This window comes from Pelodiscus sinensis, chromosome Z, assembly GCF_052426305.1.
Source record: "Pelodiscus sinensis isolate ZL-2025 chromosome Z, ASM5242630v1, whole genome shotgun sequence".
Taxonomy (NCBI): domain Eukaryota; kingdom Metazoa; phylum Chordata; order Testudines; family Trionychidae; genus Pelodiscus; species Pelodiscus sinensis.
Window position 1 is genome coordinate 1,874,150 of NC_143085.1, and position 18,591 is coordinate 1,892,740.

Below are 18,591 nucleotides of genomic sequence, written 5' to 3' on the forward strand. Positions count from 1 at the left end.
TCCCCAACACGGTGCCTGCGGGCGCCATGATACCCGTGGGGGCATTTGTGTGCACGCACACACAAACACACACACACAACCTCCTTGTTCTCATCACATACACACACACACACACACCCTCCCTGTTGTCATCACACACACACACAGACACCCTTCCTGTTGTCATCACACACACACAAACACACCCTCCCTGTAATTCTCTCTCTCTCTCTCTCTCTTACACACTCAACCTCACCACCTCCCTGTGATTCTCTCTCTTTCTCTCTCTCACACACACACACACACAAACACGCACACACAACCTCCCTGTTCTCATCACACACACACCCCAATCCCTGTTGTCATCACACACACACACACACCCTCCCTGTTGTCATCTCGCTCTCACACACAGACACACACACCTCCCTGTTGTCATCTCTCTCACTAACACACACACACACCCCTCCCTGTTGTCATCTCTCACGCACACACATACCTCCCTGTTGTCGTCTCTCTCACACACACACACCTCCCTGACGTTATCTCTCTCACACACACACACACAAACACACACACACACACACCCTCCCTGTTGTCATCACACACACACACCCTCCTTGTGATTCTCTCACACACACACACACACACACACACACACACCCTCCCTGTTGTCATCTCTCTCACTAACACACACACACACCCCTCCCTGTTGTCATCTCTCACGCACACACATACCTCCCTGTTGTCATCTCTCTCTCACACACACAACCTCCCTGTGATATTCTCTCTCTCTCTCTCTCTCTCTCTCTCTCTCTCTCTCTCTCTCTCTCACTCACACACACACACACACACACACACACACACACACACACACCCTCCCTGTTGTCATCACACACACACACCCTCCTTGTGATTCTCTCACACACACACACACACACACACACCCTCCCTGTAATTTTCTCTCTCTCTCATTCACAAACACACACACATACACACACAACCTCCTTGTGATTCATTCTCTCTCTCTCTCTTCTCTCTCTCTCTCTCTTACACCCTCCCTATTGTCAACTCACACACACACACACACACACCTCCCTGTGATTCTCTCTCTCACACACACCCTCCCTGTTGTCATCTCACGTACACACATACCTCCCTGTTGTCATCTCTCTCACTAACACACACGCACACACACACTCCCTGTTGTCATCTCACACACACACACACACACACTCTCCCTGTTCTCATCACACACACATACACACACAACCTCCCTGTGATTCTCTCTCACACACACAAACCCTCGTTGTCATCTCTCACCCACACACACACCCTCCTGGTGATTCTCTCTCTCTCTCTCACACACACACCCTCCCTGTGTTCATCTCTCACACACACAACCTCCCTGTTGTCATCTCACACACGCACACCCTCCCTGTTGTCATCTCACACACACACGCACACAACCTCCCTGTGATTCTCTCTCTCTGTCACACACACACATCCCACTCATTGTTGTCAGCACACACACACACCCTCCCTGTTGTGATCTCACACACACACCCTCCCTGTTGTCATCTCTCTCTCTCACACACACACACACACACACACCCCTCTCTGTGATTCTCGCACACACACACACACCCCTCCCTGTTGTCATCACACACACACTCACACCCTCCCTGTTGTCATCTCTCTCTCTCTCTCACACACACACACACACACACACACACACACACACACACACACCTCCCTGTGATTCTCTCTCTCACACACACACCCTCCCTGTGATTCTCTCTCTCACACACACACGCACACCCTCCCTGTTGTCATCTCACACACACACGCACACCCTCCCTGTTGTCATCACACAAACACGCACACCCTCCCTGTTGTGATCTCGCACACACACACCCTGTTGTCATCTCTCGCACACACACACCCTGTTGTCATTTCTCTCTCACGCAAACCCCCTCCCTGTTGTCATCTTACACGCACACACGCACACACACACACTCACAACTTCCCTGTGATTCTCTCTCACACACACCCTCCTTGTTGTCATCTCACTCACATACACACACACTGTCCCTGTTGTCATCTCACACACACACGAACACACACACACAACCTCACTGTTGTCATCTCACCCACACACACAACCTCCCTGTGATTTTCTCTCACACACACCCCTCCCTGTTGTCATCTCACACACACGCACATCCTCCCTGTTGTCATATCACACACAAACACACACACTACCTGTTGTCATCTCTCTCACACACACACACACCCTGTTGTCATCACACACACACACACACACACACCCTCCCTGTTGTCATCTCACGCAAACACACAACCTCCCTGTGATTTTCTCTCTCTCTCACACACACACACACACACACACACACACACAAACACACACACACAACCTCCATGTTATCACATACACACACACACACCACCCTATGATACTCTCTCTCTCTCACACACACACACACACCCGTTGTCATCTCTCTCTCACACACACACGCACCATCCCTGTTGTCATCTCTCACACACACACACACACAACCTCCATGTTGTCATCACATACACACACCCTCCCTATGATACTCTCTCTCTCTCTCTCTCTCACACACACACACCCTCACTGTTGTCATCACACACACACACCCTCCCTGTGATTCTCTCACACAGACACACACACACACACAACCTCCTTGTGATTCTCTCTCTCTCAAACACAGACCCTCCCTGTGTTCATCTCACGCACACACAACCTCCCTGTTGTCATCACACACACACACACACACACACCCTTCCTGTGATACTCTCTCTCACACACCTCCTCCCTGTTGTCATCTCACACACACGCACACCCTCCCTGTTGTCATCTCACACACACGCACACCCTCCCTGTTGTCATCTCACACACACGCACACCCTCCCTGTTGTCATCTCACACATACACACACACACGCACACCCTCCCTGTTATTCTCTCTCTGTCACTCACACACACACACCATCCCTATTGTCATCTCACACCCCCCCTTGTTGTCATCTCTCTCTCTCTCTCTCTCACACACACACCCCCCCTCCCTGTTGTGATCTCACACACGCAAACCTCCCTGTTGTCATCTCACGCGCACACACCCTCCCTGTTGTCATCTCTCTCACATATACACACCCTGTTGTCATCACACACACACACTCACACCCTCGCTGTTGTCATCACACACACACACAACCTCCCTGTGATTCTCTCACACACTCACACACCCTCCTTGTTGTCATCTCACACACATACACACACACCCTCCCTATGATACTCTCTCTCTCTCTCTCACGCACACGCGCACACACACACACACACACACAAAACCTCCTTGTGCTTCTCTCTCTCTCTCACACGCACTCCCTCCCTGTTGTCATCTCTCTCACACACACGCACTCCCTCCCTGTTGTCATCTCTCTCACACACACGCACACCCTCCCTGTTGTCATCTCTCTCTCACACAAACACACCCTCCCTGTTGTCATCTCACACACACACGCACCCTCCCTTTTTCATCTCTCACACTCTCTCTCACACACACACACACACACACACACACACACACACACACACACCCCCTCCCTGGTGTCATCATACACACACACACCCCCCCTCCCTGGTGTCATCACACACACACACACACACCCCTCCTTGTTGTCATGTCACTTACACACACACACCCCCTCCCTGTTGTCATCTCTCTCTCTTACACACACACACACCCCTCCCTGTTGTCATCTCTCTCTCTCTCTCACACTCACACTCACACTCTCACACACACACACACACACCCCACCCACCCTCCCTGGTGTCATTTCACACACACACACACACCTCCCTGTGATACTCTCTTTCTCTCTCTCACACACCCTCCCTGTTGTCATCTCACACACACACACAAATACCCTTCCTGTGATTCTCTCTCCACACACACCACCTCCCTGTTGTCATCTCACACACACGCACACCCTCCCTGTAGTCATCTTACACACACACGCACACCCTCCCTGTTGTCATTTCTCACACACACAACCACACCCTCTCTGTTGTCATCTCACACACGCACCCATCCTGTTGTCATCACTCTCACACATACACACACCCTCCCTGTTGTCATCTCACACACACACACACCCCTCCCTGTTGTCATCTCACACACACACACACACACCTCCCTGTTGTCATCACTCTCTCTCTCTCTCTCTCTCTCTCACACACACACACACACACACACACACACACACACACACACACACCCCTCCCTGTTGTCATCTCTCTCTCACACACACAACCACACCCTCCCTGTTGTCACCTCACACACACACACACAACCACATCCTCCCTGTTGTCATCTCACACACACACACAACCTCCCTGTTATTCTCTCTGTCACTCACACACACACACCATCCCTGTTGTCATCTCACACACACACCCCCTCCCTGTTGTCCTCTCTCTATCACACACACACACACACACACACACACACCCTCCCTGTTGTCATCTCACACACACACGCACACAACCTCCGTTATTCTCTCTCTGTCACTCACACACACACCCCACTCTCTGTTGTCATCACACACACAAACCTCCCTGTTGTCATCTCACGCACACACAACCTCCCTGTTGTCATCTCTCTCACACATACACACCCTGTTGTCATCACACACACACACTCACACCCTCGCTGTTGTCATCACACACACACACACACACACAACCTCCCTGTGATTCTCTCACACACTCACACACCCTCCTTGTCATCTCACACACATACACACACACCCTCCCTATGATACTCTCTCTCTCTCTCACATGCACACACACACGCACACACACACACACAAAACCTCCTTGTGATTCTCTCTCTCTCTCAAACACACACACTCCCTGTGTTCATCTCTCACACACACACACACACACACACACCCTTCCTGTGATACTGTCTCTCACACACCTCCTCCCTGTTGTCATCTCTCTCACACATACACACCCTGTTGTCATCACACACACACACACACACAACCTCCCTGTGATTCTCTCACACACTCACACACCCTCCTTGTTGTCATCTCACACACATACACACACACCCTCCCTATGATTCTCTCTCTCTCTCTCTCACACACACATGCACACACACACACACAAAACCTCCTTGTGATTCTCTCTCTCTCAAACACACACACTCCCTGTGTTCATCTCACACACACACACACACACACCCCCTTCCTGTGATAGTGTGTCTCACACACCTCCTCCCTGTTGTCATCTCACACACACGCACACCCTCCCTGTTGTCATCTCACACACACGCACACCCTCCCTGTTGTCATGTCACTCACACACGCACACCCCCACCCTGTTGTCATCTCACACACACACACACCCTCCCTGTTGTCATCTCTCTCTCTCACACACACACACACACACACACACACACCCTCCTTGTTGTCATCTCACACACACGCCCCCCCCGTTGTCAGCACACACACTCACACAACCTCCTTGTCATTCTCTCTCTCTCAAGCACACACCCTCCCTGTGTTCATCTCACACACACACAACCTCCCTGTTGTCATCACATACACATATACACACACACTTCCCTCTACCTGTGATTTTCTCTCTCACACACTCTCCCTGTTGTCATCACACACTCACACACACACACACAAACACACACACCTCCCTGTGATTCTTTCTCTCTCTCTCTCACACACCTCCTCCGTTGTCATCTCACACACACACACACCCTCCCTGTTGTCATCTCTCTGTCACACACACACACACACACCCTCCTTGTTGTCATCACACACACACACACACCCCTTGTGATTCTCTCTCTCTCAAGCACACACCCTCCCTGTGCTCATCTCTCACACACACACAACCTCCCTGTTGTCATCACATACACACATACACACACACACACCTCCCTCTCCCTGTGATTTTCTCTCTCACACACACACACACACACCCTCCCTGTTGTCATCACACACTCACACACACACGCAGACACCTCCCTGTGATTCTTTCTCTCTCTCTCTCTCACACACACCCCTTCCCTGTTGTCATCTCACACACACACGCACAGAAAATCTCCCTGTTATCATGCACACATACACACACACACACACACACACATACATCCTCTCTGTTATCATCACATACACACACACACACAACCTCCCTGTTGTCATCACATATACATACACACACACCTGTGATACTCTCTCTCTGTCTCTCTCTCTCACACACACCCTCTCTGTTGTCATCTCACACACACACACACTCCTTGATGTCATCTCTCTCACACACACAACCTCCCTGTTGTCATCACATACACACACACACACAGCCTCCCTGTGATTCTCTCTCTCTCACATGCAAACACACACACACACACACCCTCCCTGTTGTCATCTCTCATGCACACACATACCTCCCTGTTGTCATCTCTGTCACTAACACACACACCCTCTCTGTTGTCATCTCACACACGCACACCCTCCCTGTTGTCATCTTTCTCTCTCACACACGCACACCCTCCCTGTTGTCATCTTTCTCTCTCACACACACACACACACCTCCCTGTGATACCCTCTCTCTCTCTCTCACGCACACACCTTCCCTGTTGTCATCTCTTACACGCACACACCCTTCCTGTTGTCATCTCACACACACACACGCACAGCCTCCCTGTTGTCATCACACACACGCACACAACCTCCCTGTGATTGTCTGTCACACACACCCCCACTCCTTGTTGTCATCACACACACACTCTCCGTGTTGTGATCTCTCTCTCACACACACACACCCTGCCTGTTTTCATCTCTCACACACGCACACACAACCTCCCTGTCATTCTCTCTCTCTCCCACACCCCCCCCTCCCTGTTGTCATCTTTCTCTCTCTCACACACACACACCCTCCCTGTTGTCCTCTCTCACAAGCACACACCCTCCCTGTTGTCCTCTCACAAGCACACACCCTCCCTGTTGTCCTCTCACAAGCACACACCCTCCCTGTTGTCCTCTCACAAGCACACACCCTCCCTGTTGTCATCTCACGCACACACACATCCTCCCTGTTGTCATCTCACGCACACACACAACCTCCCTGTCATTCTCTCTCTCTCTCTCTCTCCCACACACACCCCCTCCCTGTTGTCATCTCACACACACACAACCTCCCTGTTGTCATCTCACACACACGGCTGTTGTCATTTCTCTCTCTCTCCCATACACACAGCTGTTGTCATTTCTCTTTCTCTCTCTCTCCCATACACACAGCTGTTGTCGTTTCTCTCTCGCACGCACACACGGCTGTTGTCGTTTCTCTCTCGAGTCCCCGTCGGCGGGATATGAGCGCCTCTCTCAGGGCCTGGCTGTCTTCTGGAAAGCCCAGGGGAGCGGCCGGGGTGGGCTGTTTTGCCAAAGGAGGGGAAAACCTGGAGGCAGCGCGACACGGAGAGCAGCCACTGTCCCAACTCAGTCGAGATTCCCCCGACAGAGAGGCTGGAGGGGGTGGGGTCGGTAAAGAGACGGGCGGTGCCCTCCAGGGCCCGTTCCATCCTCTGACTTCTCCCGCGGGCTCCCTTGCAGGTGCTGGAGCAGGTGAGCCCGGATCTGGAGCGGTTTGGAGCCCGTGTGACGGCCGAGATTGACGCTCTGGGGCGGGAGTGCGAGTTGAACCCTCCCGCGCTGCAGCCCTACGACGCCTGGGGGCGGCGCGTGGACCGCATCATCACGTGCCCTGCCTGGAAGAGGATGAAAGCGATCGCGGCGGAGGAGGGGCTGGTGGCTGAAGCCTACGAGAGGAGATACTCAAGCTGGAGGTCAGCCTAGGGCCGTGGTCACCGACTGGTCGATCGCGATCGATGGGTTGATCGGGAGGGATCAACCAGTCGATCGCGAGGCGTTCGGCTCCCCCCCCACCCTCAAGAAGCCCCCACTGACGCTACCTCCAGTGACAAAGGAGGTAGCGCCAGCTTCCTGTGGGGTGGGGTGGGGGCAGTCCCAAAGCTGTGCACCACTTGTGGGGTTTCAGGATGTGCGCATGCTGCTCCTCCCTCCCCCAGACACCTGGAGCCATACCTGAAAGGCCAGGTCTGTGGCATGCTGGGAACTTCCTTCTACCTGCTGGCTTCCTGTGGGGGGGAAGGAGTCCTGGAAGGAAGTGTTCACCAGGGACTCCCTGTCCCAGTACCCACCAGCACCCTGCCTCCTGCCCCCACCAGCACTCTGCCTCAGCACCCTGTCCCCTGCTTTAGCATCCACCAGCACCCTGTCCCCTGCCCCCACCAGCACCCTGTCCCCTGCCCCAGCATCCACCAGCACCCTGTCCCCTGCCCCCACCAGCACCCTGTCCCCTGCCCCAGCATCCACCAGCACCCTGTCCCCCTACCCCCATCAGCACCCTGTCCCCTACCCCAGCATCCACCAGCACCCTGTCCCCTGCCCCCACCAGCACCCTGTCCCCTGCCCCAGCATTCACCAGCACCCTGTCCCCTGCCCCAGCATTCACCAGCACCCTGTCCCCTACCCCAGCATCCACCAGCACCCTGTCCCCTGCCCCCATCAGCACCCTGTCCCCTGCCCCAGCATTCACCAGCACCCTGTCCCCTGCCCCCACCAGCACCCTGTCCCCTGCCCCAGCATCCACCAGCACCCTGTCCCCCTACCCCCATCAGCACCCTGTCCCCTACCCCAGCATCCACCAGCACCCTGTCCCCTGCCCCCATCAGCACCCTGCCCCCTACCCCAGCATCCACCAGCACCCTGTCCCCTACCCCCATCAGCACCCTGTCCCCTGCCCCAGCATCCACCAGCACCCTGTCCCCTACCCCCATCAGCACCCTGTCCCCTGCCCCAGCATCCACCAGCACCCTGTCCCCTGCCCCCATCAGCACCCTGTCCCCTGCCCCCACCAGCACCCTGTCCCCTGCCCCCACCAGCACCCTGTCTCCTGCCTCCACCAGCCCAGTTGGGGCCACATTAGTGAGGCTTGGGGGGCGTTGGGGGTTTGGAGGGGTAGTTTTTTTTTGCATCTCACTTGTGTGGCCCCAGCGGACTTTTCTGCAAGTCAGTGACCCCTAATTCAAACCCGGTTCCCTGCCCCTCTCGTAAATAAAGACAACGCTGATCCATTTTGTGGTTGGCATAGTATTTTATTTAAAAATGAAGCCCAACCAGTAAGCCCACAATTGGGGCCAAGTCCCCATCTGGTCGCAGCAGCATCACACTCCTGTACCCCCCACATCTGAGCCTATCATACACTGGAACCCCCTATCCTGAGCCCCACATCCTCAAAGACCTGCACCCCGACATCCCGTCTTCCGCCACAACAAATCTGTGTCCTGGGCCCATCATACTCCTCAGCGCCCTGCCCTGAGCCCCTCACGTACCCCAACCCAAATGCCTGCACCCTCACAGCCCCAACCCTCCTCCTAACCCCAACATTTCCCAGCCTGCATCCTCCTTCCCGAGCCAGCATCCCTTTCTCCACCTCCTCCTTCATCCAGATTCCACCTCCTACCCCTTCCCACGCCCAAATCCCTCACTCCTACCCCAGAGCCTGCACCTCCTGTCTCAACCCAATGAGGGTCCGGCTAGACCACAAGGCTTCATCTAGACTGGCACGATTTTCCGCAAATGCTTTTAACGGAAAAGTGTTTCCGTTAAAAGCATTTGCGGAAGAGAGTGTCTAGATTGGCACGGGGGCTTTTCCACTTTTTGCGGAAAAGCATCCGTGGCAATCTAGACGCGGTTTTGCGCAAGAAAACCCCGATCGGCATTTTCGCCATCGGGGCTTTTTTGCGCAAAACAGTTTTCAGCTGTCTACACTGGCCCTCTGGCGCAAAAACATTTCCGGAAAAGGCAACGGGAACGTCCAAGCATTTGCGCAAGAAGCACTGATTTCGGACAACAGATCGTCAGTGCTTTTGCGCAAAATCAAGCGGCCAGTGTAGACAGCTGGCAAGTTTTTGCGCAAAAGCGCCTGCTTTTGCGGAAAAACTTGCCAGTCTAGACGCAGCCCAAGAGTTTTTCCGGGATACCAGGGATATCCGCATCCAGGGATGTGTTTGCTCTTCCGCTTTTCTTAGCGGAAGAGCGAGCAAATGCTCTTTCGGCAGCCCCTGTATTCCTTGTCCCACGAGGAATAAGAGGCCTTCCGAAAGAAGGGGTTTTTCCGACATTTGGCCTAGTCTAGACGGGAAAAACCTCTTCCGACGGAAGGATCGGAAAAAAGCGGCAGTGTAGCAAGAGATGGAGAGGGCGGGGCCTCAGGGAAGGGGTGGAGTCTTGGGGAAGGGATAGGTTTAGGGTTGCCGGATACGGTCACAAAAAATCCCAAACAAGGCGGGGAAAAAAATTGGTTGAGCAAAAAAAATCCCCAGGGAACCAAAGTTGTTGAGCAAAAAAAACCAAAAAAAATCACTGTGCCTTTAAATTGCTCCCCCAACCAGACGCAGCCTTCCATCCGAGAAACCGGACAGAAGACGTAATTATTGGACTGTCCGGGCGGAAACCGGACACCTGGTAGATCTTGGCTTATCGTGACGTCTAAAAAGGGATCTTGGGTGGAAAAAGGTTCTATCCTGGTTTCTTTCATTGGCAGCCGCGTGCACCAGGTCGCGAAGCTGTACTTGTACGCCCCCTCCGCCGGCCTTTTCACCTGCCCGCTCGCCATGACGGACGGAGCGGCTAAAGTCATTGAGGTGAGAAGGCGGCGAATCGCGCCCCGGCCCTGGCTGTCGGATTGCAGGGCTCTGCGGTCACGGACGGACGGCACGGTGTTGTGGCGAGGACGTGGGATCCCACCTGTGGGATTCTACCACCCACCTACCCGTGTTCTTCTCCCTTCCGGGCCTGGGCTGTAACTGAGTTGTTGCTAGTCTTATAGTCCCTCCTGGCCCAATTAGTTGGTCCTCCAGAGCCTCTCTAGCCTCTTGGAGGACTTCTCTATGGTCCTTTTGACCAGCTCTGCTAGCAAAGCCTCTAGCTGTTACTGGAATGCTAATAAATATTTCCCAGACGTGGCGTTCCTGGCATTTTCGCCGCAAGGCCGCAAATTCCCGATTCTTCATTTCCTTGCGCCAAAGGGGGTGCTAGAAGCCGGGGCCAGACCCTCGATCTGCGTACGGTAGACGAGGTTCTCGTGCCAAGGAGCTGGGTTTGCAAGGGAGAATCTGCCCTGGAAGCAAATCCCTCCAGTTCGCTGTGTGTTGTGGATGGACTCCAGGACTCACCAGACACAGAGACCAGGGTAGGGACTCTGTCAATATCCTGAACCCATCTCAACCAGGGACAGGTGCCCGGGCGAGCCTCGGCAGTTTGTGAAGGCCTTTGTGTCCCCTCGAGACTTGACTTGGGCAAGACGAACGCGTTTCAGCCCTACATTGTGTCTCGCGGGGAGAGGCCGGGAGACACCGAGATGCTGGGATCGATTCGGGGGGAGATGCCCTGGTGGTGCACAGAGAAGTGGGGAAAAAACCTGTTTCCCAGTCCCGAATCTGGACACACGAGCAAGACCCACCACCTAGTTACGTGGCAAGAAGATTCTCCGTACCACCTGACATCATAGAGGTCTGGTGGGGGGTAGGATCGAGGTCTATATATTCACGACCGGAGTGGAAATACGGAAAAGTTACTGACTTGTTCCCATCACGTAAGAACTAGGGCGGTTACTCAATGAAATGACTAGGCAGCAAACAAACCAAAGGATGCTTTTCTTGCGCACGGCCAACCTGTGGAACTCCTCGCTGGAGGGTGTGGTGAAGACCAGAGTTCAAAAAAGAGCTAGATAGATTCGTGGAGGTTACGTCCAGCAATGGCTAGTAGACAGGACGGGTAGGAATGGTGTCTGGAAATGGGTAACAGGAGAGGGATCGTGTGAGAATTACCTGTTGTGATCCCTCCCTCTGGGGCATCTGGTATTGGCCACTGTCGGCTGACAGGACACGGGGCTGGATGGACCGTTGGTCTGATGTTCTTACGTTTGTCCTGTACCAGCCTGGCGGGTTGTCCTGCCTCTGATCTCAGCTTCCTCAGAGAACAGCTGACGTGGTCAGCGAAAGTCTAGCTGGCCTGCTTGGATCTCTCTCTCCAACTGCCGGTTTCCTCTCTTCTCCCCAGTCTCTGGGTATTTCCGGGTTCCTGGCCGACGCGTTTGGCCGCCTGACGTCCCGGGACCCCGGCACGTTCTGGACGTCTGGCCAGTGGATGACGGAACGCAGAGGCGGCTCTGACGTCGGTAGGTGTCGCGGGGACGAAAGCGTCTGTCCAACACTTGGGGGCTGTTTGCAGAACCGGGAGGCGGATTAAAACCAAGGGAAACCGTGCGCCTGACCCCACCTAGACGGTCTGACGCTCGCCCGTAATAAATCCGATCCTCCGAGCCCTTCCTTCAGTACTGGCCTCGAGCTCGCGTTGCCGGCCTCAGCAAGATCTCGTGTGTCCCTTCCTTGCAGCCAGCGGCACAGAAACAGTGGCCAGGGAGCGGCCCGATGGCACGTATTCCCTCTCCGGCTTCAAGTGGTTCACTTCGGCCACGGACTCCGACGTGTCGCTGACCCTGGCAAGGATCGTGGATGCTCAGGGGCGGGTGGAAGAGGTCAGTTTCCCCCTGGAGCCCGGGGAGGTGGCAGAGAAACGGTTTTCTTCCCCGGAGCCGACCGTCCCCCATTCAGCCCGCATCGAAGGGGTCTCCAGCGTCTCTCCGCCGTGTCCCCCTTAGGGCTCCCGGGGCCTGTCCCTCTTCTACCTAGAGGTCCGAGATCAGGAGGGGAAGCTGAACGGCATTGAAGTGCAACGGCTCAAGGAGAAGCTGGGGACGAGGCAGGTGCCGACAGCCGAACTACTGCTGGACGGATGCAAGGCACACCGGGTACGCAGGAGATCTCCCAGAACTGGGAGAGACCTCAAGAGGTCACCGAGTCCTGTTCCCGTCCCTGCCGCACGACCAATTCCCATCCTGATCGATGTCGATCCAACCTGCTCTTCGATATTTCCAGGGATGGAGGTTCTACAACCTCCCTCGGCAACTTATTCCAGTGTTTCACCACCCTGATTCTTTGGAAGTTTTTCCGAATGTCCAACCTAAACCTCCCTTGCTGCAATTTAAGCCCGTTGCTTCTTGTCCTGTCCTCGGAGAACCGAATTTTTCTCCTTCCTCCTCGTAACACCCTTAAAAAACCACAGCCCTGCTTTTGGGATGTAATAGCGTAGTCCAGGGGTGGCCAACCTGTTACAGACAAAGAGCCAAAGCAGTGGTGGATACAGCACAAAGAGCCAAAGGGGGGGGGGGGGGGAGAGTTGTTCAACAACAACAAAACACCCTGGCTGCCACATTTCGTCAAGCAAAAAAAAAAAAAATTGCCCTTTTAAGAGCAGTGCTGGCATTGCCCTTTTAAGGCGGACATTTTGAAGTCTGCAGGGGACGCCGCGGCTCTGGCTCTTTCAGAGGGGGCGGGGGAATATCAGCTCTTCGCGGGGGGAGTATCAGCTCTTTGCGGAACGGCCCCATTCCCGGGGGACTATTGAATAGTCGACTAACCACTAAGTATTCATGAGGTTCCTCGACTATTCGGTTAACCGATATTTAACATCCCTGCTCTGCATTGGGTGGGAATTGAACCCAGGTCGGCTGCTTGCGAGGCAGCTCTGCTCCCCGCTACACAACCCGCCGCCGTCTCGTGCCACTCTCCCTTACCCTGGGGGCGGGGCTGACGGGCGCACACGGGGGACGGAGATGGCGTGGGGCGTCCGGTTCTGCCACCCCCTTCGCATACTCCGCTCCCCGGGGTGGGGCGTGACGTTAGCCTCCGTTCTTGGATGCTTTCAGATCTCTGCCGAGGGCCGGGGCGTGGCTTCCATTGCCGACATGCTGACCATCACGAGGCTGCACAACGTCATCTCTGCGGTGGCCGGCATGAGGAGGTGACGCGCACCGGCAAAGAGGCGGTTACCGATTTTAGGGCCCCCTTTGCGGCTCATCTGAGGAAGCGCCCACGACGGCTCATGCCCCTGTCGAGATTTGTGTTTGTCCCGTGGCGGCCGGGCGGGGTTATTCGGCAGGGCCGATCTGAGCCTAGCTCGAAGGGGGCAGGTTTGGTGGGGACGGGAACGGAACGGTTACAGCCGCTAATCCTTCTTCCTCGCCTGCCTTTCCCTCCCCAGGGTGATCAGCCTGGCCAGGGAGTACGCCGGCAAGCGGCTCGCCTTTGGGAAACTCCTCAAGGACCACCCCCTGCACATGCAGACCTTGGCCCGGCTGGAGGTAAGGCTTCCTCGCTCCTGTCCGGACCCAGACGGCTCAGCGCGCTGCTGAATTCCCGTCCGGCCGCTCACAGGAGCAGCCCGGAAGTCGGGCAAGTTTCCTTTCCATCCCCCGCCTACTCCACACAAATCTTTGGCAGGACACCTTGCGTATGGTTGTGGGAGGCTGTCGGGGCACAGCGGAGAACGGGGTCGGGGCACAGCGGAGAACGGGGTCGGGGCACAGCGGAGAACGGGGTCGGGGCACAGCGGAGAACGGGGTCGGGGCACAGCCGAGAACGGGGTCGGGGTGCGGGCAGTGTTTCGTCAACTTTTTAAGACTGAGAAACGCCAAACAATCATTTCTTTTTAGGAGCAACACCAAGGATTTTTTTGGTGCGCCCTCCTCCAAAAAAAAAAAAAAAAAAAAAAGTTGCCTGCCCCTTTAAGGGCGGCCATTTTGAATTCTATTGTTCTCCGCTGCACACTGAACACAATTTAAGAAACACTGAGCTAGGATCTGCCGGAGCCTAAAGAAACGGCACCGTTCCTCCCCCACTGGAGCGTGGTTTCGCAACTGGCCGGGGGGCGTGCGCCGAGCGATCGTCCCGACAGCACTTCCTGCGTCTCTCCCTGCAGGTGGAAACCCGAGGGGCCTTTCTCTTGCTCATGGAGACGGCCAGGCTGCTGGGCTTAGAGGAAACCAAGCTGGCCAGCGAACGGGACCTGCATCTTCTCCGGCTGCTCATGCCGGTCGCGAAGCTCTACACGGGAAAGCAGGTACCGCGGGGTAGAAGAGAAGCCGCAGGCGGGTCTGGGGGATGTAGGAGTCGATGCGCCCCCTGGAAGCTCTTTGTATCCCCCGCAAAGGGCCGGCTGCCCCTGGTTTGAACAGCTGCCCTAGATCCGTTCCCGTAGGGCACGTAGGAACCTGCCTCCGGGAGTCGGCACGGCCCAATTCAGCCTTCCCCGCCGCCCGGCAGTTCGCTTCTCCGGCTGGGTTCACACTGGAGGTGGGGGCTCTGTGCTTGGCAGACCGTCGCCGTCATTTCGGAGGGGCTGGAGAGTTTCGGAGGGCAGGGCTACATGGAGGACACGGGCTTGCCGGTCGCCCTTCGAGACGCCCAGGTAAGAACGTGCCCGCAAGGCCCGGAGGTTCTTCTCTGGGGCGGGGGGCCCCCTCGGGTATGCCCTGGTCTGTCTCCTGCTGGAGGGCGCTGTCGGGCTGCCTACCACCACCTGTTTGCCCTCCTCCGGGCTCCCATCGCCAGGCCCGGCCTCCCGTACCCCCGCCAACCTCTCGGCTTCGTCTGCCCCCCGTAGCCTTCCTCTCTCCCGGCCGTGGGCCCCCGCCGACCTCTCGGCCTCGTCTGCCCCCCGTAGCCTTCCTCTCTCCCGGCCGTGGGCCCCCGTCTACCTCTCGGCCTCGTCTGCTCCCTGTTGCCTTCCTCTCTCCCGGCCGTGGGCCCCCGCCTACCTCTCGGCCTCGTCTGCTCCCCGTTGCCTTCTTCTCTCCCGGCCGTGGGCCCCCGCCAACCTCTCGGCCTCGTCTGCCCCCCCAGCCTTCCTCTCTCCCGGCCGTGGGCCCCCGCCGACCTCTCGGCCTCGTCTTTCCCCCGTAGCCTTCCTCTCTCCCGGCCGTGGGCCCCCGCCGACTTCTCGGTTTGGTCTGCCCCCCGTAGCCTTCCTCTCTTCCGGCCGTGGGCCCCCGCCGACCTCTCGGCCTCGTCTGCCCCCCCCCCCCGTAGCCTTCCTCTCTCCCGGCCGTGGGCCCCCGCCGACCTCTCGGCCTCGTCTGCTCCCCGTAGCCTTCCTCTCTCCCGGCCGTGGGCCCCCGCCGACCTCTCGGCCTCGTCTGCTCCCCGTAGCCTTCCTCTCTCCCGGCCGTGGGCCCCCGCTGACCTCTCGGCCTCGTCTGCTCCCCGTAGCCTTCCTCTCTCCCAGCCATGGGCCCCCGCCGACCTCTCGGCCTCGTGTGCCCCCCCAGCCTTCCTCTCTCCCAGCCGTGGGCCCCCGCCGACCTCTCGGCCTTGTCTGCCCCCCCAGCCTTCCTCTCTCCCGGCCGTGGGCCCCCGCCGACCTCTCAGCCTCGTCTGCCTCCCGTAGCCTTCCTCTCTCCCGGCCGTGGGCCCCCGCCGACCTCTCAGCCTCGTCTGCCTCCCGTAGCCTTCCTCTCTCCCGGCCGTGGGCCCCCGCCGACCTCTCGGCCTCGTCTGCCTCCCGTAGCCTTCCTCTCTCCCGGCCTTGGACCACTGCCCCCAGCTTGTCCTGATCCAACCCCCAAGACTTAGGGCTCCCCCCCAGCATTGGGGAGCGCATGCTGGCACTCCAGCCCCCACCCTGTCCTACTGTAGTGTCGGGGGGCGGAGGCGCACAAAATCTACCAGCCTGGGCCTTCCTAGGCTCTCGTGTGTGAGGGGAACGTGAGGAGCGTCCTTCTCTTATCGGGGTCCACGTCAATGAGGGGTTGGTTTGTTTTTTTGCTTCTCTCTCTCGTGTGCTCTCCCCCCCACACACATCCACCCCGACTGATTTTCCTGTGGGTAAGCGCCCCACCCCTGCTCTTGGACAAATCAAAATGGCCGATTTCCCTCCCGTTTCACAGGTGCTGACCATCTGGGAGGGAACCACCAATGTCCTGGCCCTGGACGTGCTGCGCTCGCTCTCGAAGAGCGAAGGCCGGGTACTCGACGCCTACTGCTCTGCGGTGCAGGTGAGTTCTCCCCCAGAAACGTTGTTCCACCAGAGGTAACCCCTCCCTGGTCCCGCCAGAGCCCCGATGGCCACAGGCGCCAAGCCAGCATCTCCCCATACTCAGTGCCGAGGCTACTGCCAACTTGTTCGCTTGGCCGTTAGGGGGAAAAAAATCGTAAAAATGAGCAAATTTGAGATGACGGACTTTGATGCTCAACACAGACCGAATACGGCCTCGGCGGTGGTTCATCACTCGGAACAAAAGTGTGTGGGTCTCTCCCACAGCTGAACGTTGACGTGCTACAGTTTGGGAACTATACTGTGCGAAAGAGAAACGCTACTCGATTTAAACACGACAAGCACAGAAACCGATTCTTTACCACGTGCCGTCTTTCTTTAAACTTCCCTAATTGCGTAGCTTAGGTTTAACCCAGTGCTACGTTGTGTTTGGGACTGGGGATTTTTGGTTGTGTGTTTCCGGTTCCAAATGTGGCGCGTAGCTGACCAATCATGCCACAGAGCGGGTGTAACTGTAACGTGGCATATGCATCGATCTACATATTTTAGAAATGTGCCATCTGTCTGTCCGGGAGCATGTTTGTTCAAGAACGCCTCCTACACGGTAAGAGCTGGACCACCGAATTTGGTGGGCCGCTTCCTTTTCTCACGTAAAGCAAGGTCAGGATTTGGTTGTGCCAGGACAGTGGGATGGGCCTGCAATCCGTCTGATTTCCATCACGCGGAAAGGGAGGGGGCTGATAGAAGGGCCAGTTGTACTGCAGAGTGACCGCTGGTGGCCGCACCCGGATCAAAGCAACCGGTGGGTGGGCAGGCTGGTCGCCTATGTGGGGGGGACTGGACAACCCGCCCTCAGCCTCAGCAGCTGTCCACCGGGGAGGAGCCAACCGTTGCCGCCCCCAATGGCCCAGCTCAGCTCCTTATCCTGAGTCCCCCTGAATCCTGCAACTGCTTCCCCCACAAGGACCCGGCATCCTTTCTTCTACTATATTTTGAGACCCCTCTGTGCAGTGTTTCTTAAACTGTGTTCCATGGCGCACTGGTATGCTGCGGAGAACAACAGAGCTCAAAATGGCCGCCCTTAAAGGGCCAGGTGATTTTTTTTTTCCTGTCGCAATAACTTTCCCCTGACTTTTTTTTTTTTGTTGCTCACCAAAAAAATCCTCAGTCTTAAAATGTTTAAGAAACACTGCTCATACCCCCCCCCCCCCACCAGCTGCTCCAGGCTGAGGCGGGGTTGATGCAGGTCACCTGACGGCTCGTCCCGGGGACGGGGTAGACCTCACGGCGGCCACTGTTGCTTAAAGTTGGAAGACGAGGAAGCGGCCTTGCAAACATGGTGGTCCTAGCGCTCACCTTTTGGGACATCCGTGGCCAACCCGCAGCTCGTGAGCTGCATGCGGCTTCCCCTCACCCCCTCCTCCCCTTGCAGCTTGTAAACCCGCCCCCACGCCCCTCTCCTCCCAGCTCCCTGTGCTGATCTGGGCGGGGGAGGTGTCCAGCGCGGCCATTAAAGATGGCGTCAGCCTGATGTGACCCAAAAAACCTCTAAATGTGTTTTCTTAAAGGG

The 18,591-nt window shown here is 56.4% G+C and overlaps 1 protein-coding gene across 7 annotated transcripts in view; it reads left to right on the forward strand.

Moving 5' to 3' along the window:
- The window catches only part of LOC102444267 (acyl-CoA dehydrogenase family member 11-like), a 44,445-nt gene that overhangs the window by 3,205 nt on the left and 22,649 nt on the right, over positions 1–18,591 (forward strand). For 6 of the 7 annotated variants that reach the window (XM_075917032.2, XM_075917033.2, XM_089775302.1 and 3 more), the window contains 10 exons: positions 7,656–7,888; positions 10,672–10,771; positions 12,189–12,306; positions 12,524–12,666; positions 12,790–12,939; positions 13,897–13,991; positions 14,232–14,331; positions 14,949–15,089; positions 15,345–15,437; positions 16,915–17,022. In XM_075917032.2, the coding sequence (XP_075773147.2) occupies positions 7,656–7,888; positions 10,672–10,771; positions 12,189–12,306; positions 12,524–12,666; positions 12,790–12,939; positions 13,897–13,991; positions 14,232–14,331; positions 14,949–15,089; positions 15,345–15,437; positions 16,915–17,022 (1,281 nt within the window). Of the gene's footprint in view, positions 1–7,655; positions 7,889–10,519; positions 10,593–10,671; positions 10,772–12,188; positions 12,307–12,523; positions 12,667–12,789; positions 12,940–13,896; positions 13,992–14,231; positions 14,332–14,948; positions 15,090–15,344; positions 15,438–16,914; positions 17,023–18,591 lie in introns of those variants that run through there. The other variant, XM_089775304.1, reaches the window with a different exon arrangement.